Raw genomic sequence first — 11,843 nt, 5'->3', positions numbered from 1 at the left:
GAACGCATTTTGCGCTCGAAATGATAGTCGAGAATGTGTTTGTTGGGATATGCAACTATCTCTGGTCTCTCCGGGATTTTCTAGGCTTAATTCTGAGAGGGCGCATACTGAAGAGAAATAACGACGGTAAAGAAGTCCCTTGCTAAACATCAGGCGAAAGTCTGACAGAAGAAGTCGATAAAACTCACCTAGATCTCATAATCTAAGTTAGTGACTCTGTTGCCAAGATAGACTGCCAGGGGGGACGTTAGAAGGCCCTGCGGGGAAGCTTGTCGCTCATTAAATAAAGTGGGCTCGTCAAAAGAAACTTTCTTCAACAAGCCCAAGGCAAGAGTTAATATACTCAACGTTCGCAGGTTACCTAGTAGGAACTACTGGGGTGACTAGTATGCACTCTCATCTATCTGGTACTAAGAAGCTTATTTGGAGTCTTGTAGAACGCTTCTAGTAATGCTATCCTAAAGTTGAGATTGGTGAAGGAAAAGCACTAACACCGGGAGGTTTCTTTTCGCTAGCGTTCGCACTGGTGCCCGTTTTGGTATTCAACGGTCTAATTTGTTGTTAGTTTTGCCTAGATACGTCTGTTTATCGCCACTTATGAGAAGATCAGGCAAGATTTGAATGGTCACACGTGTATAATTCCAGGCTGATTGGCTGGGTAGACCAAGCTGCCTACATTGGTGTTGATGCCTGCAATCTCCTTGTTTCCTTTACAATAAAGACGTGACTGCAGAGTCTACAGTACTTGTCCTGCATGATCCTTGTCTGACAATGCCAGCCGAGTGGTGTTTTGCTTGTTGACTCGCCAAACGGAAGAGGCGTTGTCTCGTCCTAACGTCTGAACGGCTCCAGTTTTAGTGTCACCCGGAGCACTATAGATGCAAGTATAGGAGGCTGAGCTGCCACACCTATGCACTGGGTCATTGTATTGCATGGCAGCCTCGAGGCAACCACCCCTCCAACAAAACATTCACACTCAGGCATCAGCTCTTGGTTATGGAGATGGAGGGGTAAAAATGGAAGCATTTCATTGGCATATGCCTTGCAGGCATGTGCATGTACTTTCATAGGGCTGTATTCAAACTTGCTACATGCCTGCCACTTTCCACCGTCAGTCAGCCCGATGCTTCCTTCTCTCTCTCTCTCTCTCTCTCTCACAACTCCTCAACTTACATTCATCTATTTCCTTCTTTCTTTCTATCATCCAACAAAGTAGAGCATCGGAATTTCCTTGAACAATTGCCTATCTATTTATCTGCGCATATTGTCTCTTTCTTACCCAAGTGGCCAACCTTGGCTGACCTACATAACCTGCGCGATCCACCTTGCGACACAGCTTCTGGGTTGGCTGCCTACGATTCCTGACGCCAGACCAGATCTCTCTCTACCTTTGATATAATTCTCTATAACCGAGCCTTTCAACTGCCTCTGATCTCTAATATCAACTGATCCAGAGATTAACAGTACTGGCCTTTCTCGAACTGTTGGCGTGAGCCACGTTTGTTTCACAACAATGGATGTCCCGAATGACTGGCAGATCGAACAAGCACATGTTGCCTGGGATGATCTGGCTGATCAAAGCAACCACCAACCTCAACATAGCACTCAAACTGCTCAGCAAAGCGAGGCCCAACCGCAATCTCAGTCCCCACATACTCATCATCTTCTTGGTATAGCTACTCACTTGGCCCTCGAAGAGCCATCACCCGCACCAGCCCCTCTATCAAGCTGGACGGGTCCTTCCTTCAACAAAGGAAACAATTTTTATGGTGGCCATTTGCCGAAACTTCTACCAACAAAGGATGTCGAACAGACTCGGCTGTTTGAGCTCTATCGACTGCATATGGTGTCCTTCGAACTCAATCAGGGGGACACTCTTGTGTTTATCGACTATCCTGTCCATCATAAAGGCGTTCTCGACTACACCGACTGCAATGGCATAGTCTATAAGTCACAGAAGTTTCAAGTTCACTCGAGCAAGCTGCTCGAGACCGGTTCTCCCAAATTCGCTGAACTTCTTGGCCCTACATACCAATTCAAAATCCAACGCCGTCGTAAGATGGTCAACAAACTGCCCGACGGTATCAAGTATTTGCTTGATCTGACTCCACCCTCGGAAGGAGATGAGTTAGTGTTCCAGATGACCGAGCTGTCTCTAACTCCTGGGATCATTAAATGGTGGAGCTCACATATTCTTAATGGCGTTGATCCATTCTTAGTTTGTGGTAAGTAATTGTACCTAGCTTGTAACGCATCGTCTGACACGCAAAACAGGCCATGATGATATTTGTAAGTGCAACAGACAGCCGAAACGCGCAGAAAACAACAAAGATATCGACGCAAATTCCGAGCATGACAGCACAACACCCACTGAGGCGAACGCAAACACCGGCTACAGGCTTAAATCACTGAAGCTTGATCCAGAGCGTGCGCTACAGCTGAAAGCAACGAATAAAAATGCGTACGAGACACCTCTATATCGGCAAATTCCTGATTATTGCCCAATTCGCCACCGAAATGGCATCGTGAGGCTGCTCATGTTGATCGAAGGCAAAGGATGTATCCTGGATTCGGCCCCGAGATTGTTCACCATCTTGAAGTTGAGTTGCCTCTTCGAATGCAGCTCCATGCTTACCGACCGTGTTACCCAATGGATAATGCACGGCCAGAACACTGCTTTTATTGAGGTCTTGCCCGAGGAAGCCTTGCAAATTGGGTCTCTGCTCAAGATTCCTTCTGTAATGGACTCTGCTTTCAGGATCCTCGTCAACGAGCTCGCCCTCAAACTGGCTGACACCAACCCAGCGAACAATAATGCCCACAGCCAGACGACGATATTTGGGAGACGACTGGGCCAACTTCCCGATGAACTCAGCAACATTGTGCAGCATGGGGCACAAGCACTCGTCGATAGAGTATCAGAAATCAACAAGACCTACACGAACCCAAATTTGTTCGCTTCATGGGACATTGATGAATGGGCCAAGCTGCAAGTAACCGAGCAGCTCCTTGAGCAGGAAAACAGCCCTTTGAGCCAAATTGCTTTGGGAAAGCTTCGTCTTCTCATGAGTGCTCTGACTCGCGAATTTACGCACGCATGGGAGGAGGCGATAGAATCAGCACCAGTGGATAGTCATTCAACATACAACGGAATAGACCGAGACCGCCTGACATACGTGGAACCCAAGGATTTTGACAATATGACTTGCCTCATGATGTTGTTTAATCCGATTCAGATGCTACTCTGTGCTGTGCCCTACAATGATCTCGGTGTTGAACTGGATAATCAAAGATGGAATCACAGCAGGTGCAAACTGGATGGATACAAGCACAAATCATACAGCGGCCTTGTGCAAGAAGCAACAGACGCCCTCGACGACTTTCTTGCATGCACGCCGGGGCTATCCAACAATCTGTTATGGAGCCGTATTCTTACACTCGGAGACCGCGAATTCCCAGAAATGGGTACGCGTCCTTCACGCATACCTATCGTATCACTAAATACCCTTGAAGCTGCCGTGAAAGATAGGCTGAGGCCGCTAACTCTTTCGTGGAGACGAGAAAATTTCTGGCCTCCTCTCAACTTGACCCGCCATTTACTCCTCACTCTCACCGAAAACGAACTCAAATACCTTCCTCTGTGGTGTGGAGGTAATGATGACGGAAGCGGAGGCGTATTTGGGGACGCAATTCCCTCAGCAGACTTGCTGGTGGCACCCAATGGCCCTGGACCTAGTTTCCATACAGGTCACACGATATCAACCCCTTCGAGTGTCTGTGGTTCCATCATCGAGGACATGGATGCGCTACGAGTCTGGGGTAGTACGTCCGCTGCTTCAATGACCCAAGATAGACGCATCGCGTTAGAGTCTTCTTTTACCCTTGGTGAGTCTGATGTTGAGTTCACGGACGCCAGATACGCCATCCCCGCGGACCATCAGACAATGGGCGAAGCGGTCAACATGACGGTCGAGACAACCGACTCCGAGTCAGCGTCCGCAATCGAAGCCTTGAGCTCAAAAAGAGATGACAGTGATGATGATGACTGCATGTGGGACTCTGATGACAGTGATGACACGATTGCCTAATGATGTTTATTTTCTTTTTTGGAACACGATAAAGGGGTAACGACACCAGGATCCAAAGAAAAAGGAGTATTCTCCTATAAATGGGAATGCATATCTCTCAGATACTTGTGCATATAGATTGGGAACGTGGCTACTATCGCTGGCTTTTGGTCTTAAGTGAAATGGTCAACAGCTCTTGTGAGTGCTCATAGATCGTGTCGCTCCCTGTGCTAGTATTTTCTACATCCTGCCATGCATGTACCTAAACGCCGAACATCTATACGATATTTCCAACACAGATCAACCTCTATTGAGAGTATTTCCTGCTCCCTTGGGATTATGATCAACGAACTCATCCCACTCGCGCTGCTTATACGTCTCACGATCTATAGCTTCCATGTCGTCCTCATCCACCACCTTCTTCGGTTCCACACCGCCCTGGAGAATATTTCCTTGTCTCCTCTCTTCCTCGAGATATTCATCAATGGACATGGTCGGCAAGTTGTGCCCTGAGCGAAACACGTCTCTTGACATTTGATCCCTTGAACCAAGCAGCGTAAATGGCTGCAAAGGTTTGCCTTGTTTAGACAGTAGAGGACCAGCTTGGATGGAGTGTAGACGGCGTAGAGGCTGATCAAGTCGGGAAGAGTGATCTTCGGGAGATGGCGCATTTGTAGCTGAGGGCGCAAGCGGTCGAGGTGCCTGGGCAAGAATCTCCACCTCGCGATTTAATGAGTCCAGCGCCTGAAGCGCAGAATGCACTGCGAAAGTGATTTGTGTCAGGTAAAGCTCCCGCACGAGCTCCTCGTCGCCGTCGTCCAGGTATCGTGGATTCCGTCTCAATGTTTCCAGCTTCTCTTTTAGCGCCTTTTCAGCGCGATAATTCGCAATCTTGCCGTCTCGTCGCGCCGCAGCATCATTACTAGCAACAACAGCAAATCTCTCAGGATCGTCGCGATACCGCTCGAGTACGCGGTCGTAAGGATTCTGCACTAGTCCATAGCTGTCGACGGTGGCGAGGAAGCGCTCGTAGGCGGCGCGAGACTTGGAGAGGACCTCAAGGCGTTGGTCAAGGCTTTGGTTGGGGGTCTTTTGTACGAGCTCCGCAACGTGGGCGTCGAGAAGGAGATAAGGGAGGTCTGATGTAGAGACGTCCTCGAGCCCTTCGTTGGAGGAGAAAAGGGCAAGAGCTGAGATTTGGTCGCGCGCGGAGGAGTAGAGGGATAGTGCAGCTTCAAGATCAGAGCGGTAGGCGGGCGAAGTTGCCTCGAAGGCGTTATCTAAAGCGCGGCGCTTTTCTTCAGCGGCTTCGTAGAGAGAGCGCAGGGATTGGGGTTCTTCTGAAGACATGATAACAATGATCTGCTGTAATGTGAAGTTGGTTGAAGTAAATAACGAGGGGCGAATGGAGGGGATGATAAATCTAGATGAGACCCTTGTATTCTTCGATGAGAACCCCGCGCTAACCTCAAGCTCTTATCGATAAGCACGCTTTAGGCAATATCTACTGGGGAGCTTCTCAACTTCATTGAAATGTTAGGACAGGGATCACCAAGAGTCAAATGACATGTACAAGTTATCATGAAGAAAGTGAAATGCTATTCATATGCGGATATCGAATAAAAACCACGCCCAGGCCCCAGATAGCAAATGCCTCACATCCGTTGACGCCTAGAACCCAAACCGAATTGTTAACTCAGATTCCAACCCTCCCCTTCCCCCACCAACATGTCATTCACTTGAAGTGGTTACCACACAACGTTTTCTACTCAGCAAACAAGAAATTACAGTCAAGAACCTGGCTGTGGTGGTTCTAGAACAACCAGTACTCCGTTCCTTTCATGCGCTCAACCACAGGTCGAATAGTCTAATCCTCGTCATCGTCGACCTCGAAAGGGTCGTCACTCTCATCGTCTTGCTGCATGACTGATGAGTCGTCGTCAACAATGATTGGCCGTCTCGAGGCAGCGGCACGTCCTGGTCTCGCTCTTGAGGATGCCTTAGGAGGGGGCGAATCTGGGTCCGCCATATCCTCATCTGAATCGTCGTCAAGGACAGATTTCTTGACAGCCTTCTTAGCAGCGTAAGCCTTTGCTGCTGGCGATAGAGTGGTCTGTTTAGTTACTGGACGCGAAGCAACCTTTGATGCAGCTGTCTTGGTTGCTTTGGGGGCAGCCTTTGGCTTCGCTGGCTCTTTGCTCTTCGCAGCAGCGGGACGACCACGACCCTTCTTGACAGTAGCAAGACCGGCCGGTGTTGGATCTTCAGAATCCGTGCTGGTAGGCTTAGACTTGGCCGCAGCTGACTTGGATGGAGCAACAAAAGGCTCATCGTCAGAAAGGAAGCTGTCTATGTGATCATCCTTGGTGGCCGTCTTGTGTGGCGACGACTTGGCGAGAAGCTCATAGTTGGTATCGTCAGGACTGTCGTCATCGAAGTCGAAAGCTTTGGCTGATTTGGGCCTCGACTTGGACGGTCCGCTCACGCTGGCGTTGCCCTGGCTAGAGTCTGGCCGGTTCATGGCGTGTAGACTAAACCTGCCCCTTTCGCGGTCGCCAGCTGGCTTATCGATGCCCTTGACCAAGGCACCAACATCGCCAAGCATCTGATCATCGTCACTCTCGGAGTCATCGTCGATAATTGCCTTGACCTTGGACGCCGCCGCTCGTTTGACCCGTGGATTATCCGGCTTCTCGGTTGGAGGTGATTCGGAGTTCTTGATCGCAGGTGCGGATGATTTGCTGCGACTGAGAGCGGCATAATCATCGTCAGAAAGATCCGACAGCTCCATAACATCAGCACTGGGTTCCTTCTTGACCTTTGGCTTGGAGCTGAACATCTCAGCAAACCGCTGAGCACTCTTGGTCTCTACCTTGGGCGCTGGTTTAGCGGTTGCCTTCAACGCTGTAGCCTTTGGCCTTCCGCGGCCCTTCTTGTCGGGCTCATACTCGTCGTCATCCTTGACTTTGCGGCCACGAGCGGTGCCAGCACCTATCTTTTTAGAAACGCGGCGGCCCATGCGACGGATGCTCGTCTTGATCTCAGCATCAACTGCAAGCTGAGTCTCCCATTCGGCCGTGAAGTCATCGAGGTCGCGACACCAGATATCCTTCTCACTGAGGGCAAGGAGCTCATCGTGCTCCGCCTTCTTCTTCTCGATAGCTTGCTTGAGTTTCTCAAGACGCTCAGCTGTCAGGGACCAGATGGGCATCTGCAACACGTTAGCTCACTAAACATATCCAAATGACGACATGTACTCACCGAGAGGAGGTAGTCGTAGTCGCGAGCACCACCCTCCAAATCACCCTCCACGTCCTGATTCTCATCGGCATCATCATCTTCTTCATCTGCGGTCTTCTTCTTCTCACCACCAGGGGGGAAAGCCTCGTAATCGCGATCTCGAAGTTCTTGCACCAGCACGGTCTTCTTCTTCTTGCCAACCACAAGCTGTCCATCGATGATTTCCTTGATGAACCGGGCTTGGTTCTTGAGCTTACGATAGTCCGCATGGAATACGCCTAACCAATGTTTCTGCGGCGAGTTAGCCAAGCCATCTAAAAGTTGGATCAGAACTTACCTTTCGGTCAGTATACATGTCGAGACGGTATAGATAGAATTCCTCAAGGATATCCTCCACCTTCTCGTACTTGCGAATCATGCCTCGGGTGTCGAAAGCAACCAAATTGGAGGTGGCGACTTGCTTGGTCAACTTGAAGCGCTCGAGGACGCCTTCTTCAAGGACCTTGCCCATATGCTTATCATCCACAGCGATCTCGAAGTGAACAGTGCTGTGATCGTTGAATTCCTTGTAATCCTTGATCCAAGCTGGGCCATCAACACCGGCGATAATCTTCTCCAGTTTGCCCTTGAAGTCATCGGTCCACATACGAATAGGCAGCTCGGTGATGACAACTTCGTTATCCTTCTGTTCGTTGTGATAGGCAATACCATTGAACTTGTACCGGTCAGGGCCAGCAACCTCGGGTGTACCCTTCCAGCCACGGAACCAGGGCATCATGGTTTCGAAAGGCTTTTCCTCAAGATCGTTATCGTCCAAGCGACCCATTCGACGCTTCAGGTTTTTGACAATATCCATCGGATGATAATTGGGAATGGAAGTGCTCCAACCTGTACCAATACCATCGGCACCGTTGACCAGAACCATGGGGAGGATTGGAGCATACACCATTGGCTCGATTTTCTTGCCGTCTTCATAATGATGCATCAAGTTTGGCTCATCCATGGGGTGGAAGATCTTGCGGGCGAATGGAGACAGACGAGTGAAGGTGTAACGAGGACTGGCAGCATCAGATCCACCGGCAAGTCGAGAACCGAAATTTCCACTGGGTTCCAGACAGTTGATGTTGTTTGAACCGACGAAGTTCTGGGCCAGGCCAATGATAGTCTGTTGGAGAGACTGTTCACCGTGGTGATAGGCAGTCTGCTCAGAGACATAACCAGCCAATTCAACGACCTTCTTGTCTTTGACGAGGTTTCTCTTGAAGCAGGCATATATGACCTTTCGCTGACCCGGCTTGAAGCCATCCAGCACGGAGGGGATAGATCGCATGTTGTCAGCCATACTGAAGAGAATAAGTTCTCTGTTGATAAAGTCGGAATATGTGATTGACTTGGTTGAGTGATCGAGGTATGTGCCCGGGACGAAGCTACCAAGCCACTCCTTTCTGGCATCTGCTTTCTTCTTGGAGAAAGCCAGCTCCAGTAGGTCAGCTTCCTCAGGCTTCATGGTGTCGAATTCCTTCAAGTGATCATCGAGGTTGGTGAAATAGACTTGTGCGTCTTCGTTGGAGCTGGTTCCCAGACCCTTGAAGTATTTGGAGTGCCATCGAGTGAGTTCGTTTTTGTGATCTTCCTTCCACTCCTCGTATTCAGGCTGTGTGAAGAATGACTTTAATCGCTGGGGCTTCTTGGGATTGGGACCCTGCCAAACCTTGACGATAGGGGTGATGAACTCTCGGAAGAAGTCAGGGATTTTGAGAAGCGATGGAAACTGAACTTGGAGAAAATTGATGAGAAGTCCCTTGATATGACTACCATCGTGATCCTGATCAGCCATGATCATCAGATGGCCATATCTAAGATTCTTCGTGTCTGTGTACGTTTGCTTGTGCTTGAGACCCAGGAACTGTTTAATGTTCTGAATTTCGGCGTTCTTCATAATTTGGTCAACTGAAGCGTCTCGCACATTAAGAAGCTTTCCACGAAGCGGGAAAACACCAATGCGGTCAGGGTCGAGAATGGCACGACCAGAAACTGCCAAACCTTTGGCAGAGTCACCTTCTGTCAAGATCAGAGTGCATTCGTGACCTCTTCTGGTGCCAGCAAAGTTGGCTTCGACGAGCTTTGCGTTGTTTACTCGGCTTCGTTTGTTTCCATCACCCTTGGCCAACATTTTGTCGGCCTTCTTCTCAGCAAAATCCAAGATATTTTGAAGAGCATCAGATTTTGCAATCTTCTTGAGGAAGTCCTCACCCAGTTTGCATTTGCTACCAAACTGGCTTGGCTTGGTGGTCATCTGCTCCTTTGTTTGCGAAGTAAAGGCTGGATTGTTGATGTAACAGTTGACAAAGATGAAGATATGATTCTTCAGATGATTCTGCTTCAGAGCATGACCCTTGCGCTTCTTGTTCAAAGCCTTGAGAAGAGCTTCAGTGACCTGGTCGGCGATGTAGTTGACATGAGTGCCTCCGCTGGTTGTGGCGATCGAGTTAACGAAGGAAACTTGCTGGAAAGTACCATCAGAAACAGCGAAACCAACTTCCCATCGAGGATGCGACTTGTCTTTATCCATCTCAACAGTACAGGTCGGAGCGCCTCCCTCTTCTGTGCTTCTCTCCTTGGCGATGGACTTGGCATAGAGATCACAGTAGGCTTTGAAATCCTTGATCTTAATTTGCTCGCCGTTGAGATAAACCTTGATTCCTCGGATCGTGCCCACCATGTCATAAACTCTACGGTAGAGGAGAGACTCGAGATCATCATCGATGCCATCTTCCATACCAAAGCGCTTGAAGTCGGGCTTAAAGGTTACTCGGGTGAAGTCTGAGGTCTTGCTGCTGGTGATTTTGGCCTTCTCCATCGTCTGCATGTTGTTTCTCCAGGTCTGTTTGTACCTCTTGCCGTGCTCACTGTCTTGGCATTCAAGGTTGAATTCGGTACTGAAGACGTTACACAGCTTGGCACCGTAACCGTTACGACCACCAACGGTTTTCTTCTCGTCGTCGTCGAAGTTGGAACCCGCCAACAGATGTCCGAAGATAAGCTCAGGAATGTATATCTTCTCCTTTTCGTGAATAACAATAGGAATACCCTTTCCGTTGTTTTCGACGCTGATCACACCGTTCTCACGATCGATATTGATCTTCATGTAAGTCATGGAGCCATCGCGCTGCTTATTGTCGGCAGCGTTGACCAAGATTTCGTCAAAAATCTTGTAGAGACCAGGAACAAAGCTGACGTTCTTGTACTCCATCAACTGGGTCTCTTTGCTCAGAACCCACATCTGTTGTTCCGTCCTCTCAACAGAGCCGATGTATGTATCGGGTCGCTTGAGGATGTGCTCTAGTTGCGACAGCTTCGTGTACATTTCGGTGGCCGTTTTCTTCTTGCCAGGTTTGGCGGGGCTGTCAATCACCATGCTATCATTCTCAAGCTCCTCCAATGGCGCACCAGAAGACTTGCTGACTGCAGGTTCCTTCTTTTGCTTCTTGGCCTTGGGAGGTGTGTTTGAGAAACCTGAGGCAACGCTTATATCATCGTCGTCGCTCTCCGGTGTTGGGCGCTTTTTGGGTGCGCTCTTCGTTTTAAGGGTTGTTTGCACCATCTTTTTGACGGGCGGCCGCGCAGCAGCCTTCTTTGGTGCAGCTTTGGGTTTCGCCTTCTGTTAAGGAAATGTCAGGTTAAGTTTGTGTAAAAAGTGCAGATACAAAAGTGCTCGGCGGGGAATGTGTTTGATGTAAATAAGTGTGAAGAAAGGAATTCAAAGAATGCGATGCAAATGGAGGAAGAGAAACAGGCACACAATGCGCAAACCGATTTATTGTGCCAACAAAAGAGGGGTAAAATAAAGGATTACTTACGGTTTCAGGGACATAGCCATCTGACTCCTCCCCAAGACTGAACATGGACGCATCGGAGTCCATCTTGTTGTTGTTGGCAGTGAGGGCAAAGAATCTGGCTTGTGGCGCCAGGACAGGATTTAAGGACAATGAGTTTGAATACAGGGGTCTCAATGAGGGACAAAACAAAGACAATGGGGTCAAGAATGGAGGACGACCAGGTCGAGCGAGTGGTGATGCTCGCGTACAGAGTCGCGATAACAAAAATGAAGAAACAAAAGGTGCCAGACTTCCCATCAACGATTAAATCAGTCCTACCTTATTATGTTGTTGTGACAATCAAGGGTCCCTATTGTAAACAAATCTTACAGGGACGCGACGTTGGCGACCCACTTCCCCCCGTCGTGGGGCCGCGCATCTATGCCTCAGGCCAAATCACATCTTCCAAACGCCAGACCCCGTGACTTGGCACATGATGCTGTAAGCTGGTGCGAGTGGAAGAGACGTCGAGCAGACCAAGGTACTAACGTCAAAGGAAATGGCTTTGAGTTGCCGATTGTTTACACATTTCTTGACCCTGGATTTCTCTGCAAAGAAAGGCGGCCTGAATAGTCCTTCGGGTTTCAGGAGGAGACATGAATTCGTTTCTGTCAAACCCGATATTTCTCGCCTCACCGGTTCGCTCAAAAACGGGATG

At 49.2% G+C, this 11,843-nt stretch overlaps 3 protein-coding genes across 3 annotated transcripts; 1 reads left to right on the top strand and 2 right to left on the bottom strand.

Annotated features, from left to right (window-relative positions):
- Positions 1-1,513: 1,513 nt before the first annotated feature.
- J7337_004377 (uncharacterized protein) lies at positions 1,514-4,088 on the top strand (the record flags this gene model as incomplete). The annotated part of the gene is made up of 2 exons (XM_044822071.1): positions 1,514-2,225; positions 2,275-4,088. The coding sequence occupies 2 exons, from the start codon at positions 1,514-1,516 to the stop codon at positions 4,086-4,088; spliced, it is 2,526 nt and encodes an 841-aa protein (XP_044683404.1).
- Positions 4,089-4,367: 279 nt separating this feature from the next.
- Positions 4,368-5,417, bottom strand: J7337_004376 (uncharacterized protein; the record flags this gene model as incomplete). Its single annotated transcript, XM_044822070.1, has 1 exon — positions 4,368-5,417. One exon carries the CDS (start codon positions 5,415-5,417, stop codon positions 4,368-4,370), a length of 1,050 nt encoding a protein of 349 aa, XP_044683403.1.
- Positions 5,418-5,934: 517 nt separating this feature from the next.
- Positions 5,935-11,230, bottom strand: TOP2 (DNA topoisomerase 2; the record flags this gene model as incomplete). The annotated part of the gene is made up of 4 exons (XM_044822069.1): positions 5,935-7,278; positions 7,329-7,598; positions 7,645-10,968; positions 11,168-11,230. The coding sequence occupies 4 exons, from the start codon at positions 11,228-11,230 to the stop codon at positions 5,935-5,937; spliced, it is 5,001 nt and encodes a 1,666-aa protein (XP_044683402.1).
- Positions 11,231-11,843: the final 613 nt, after the last annotated feature.

Source organism: Fusarium musae, chromosome 3, assembly GCF_019915245.1.
Source record: "Fusarium musae strain F31 chromosome 3, whole genome shotgun sequence".
NCBI classification, from domain to species: Eukaryota; Fungi; Ascomycota; class Sordariomycetes; order Hypocreales; family Nectriaceae; genus Fusarium; species Fusarium musae.
The sequence above is the reverse complement of the archived record's forward strand: the minus strand, read 5'-3'. Positions and strand labels throughout refer to the sequence as shown.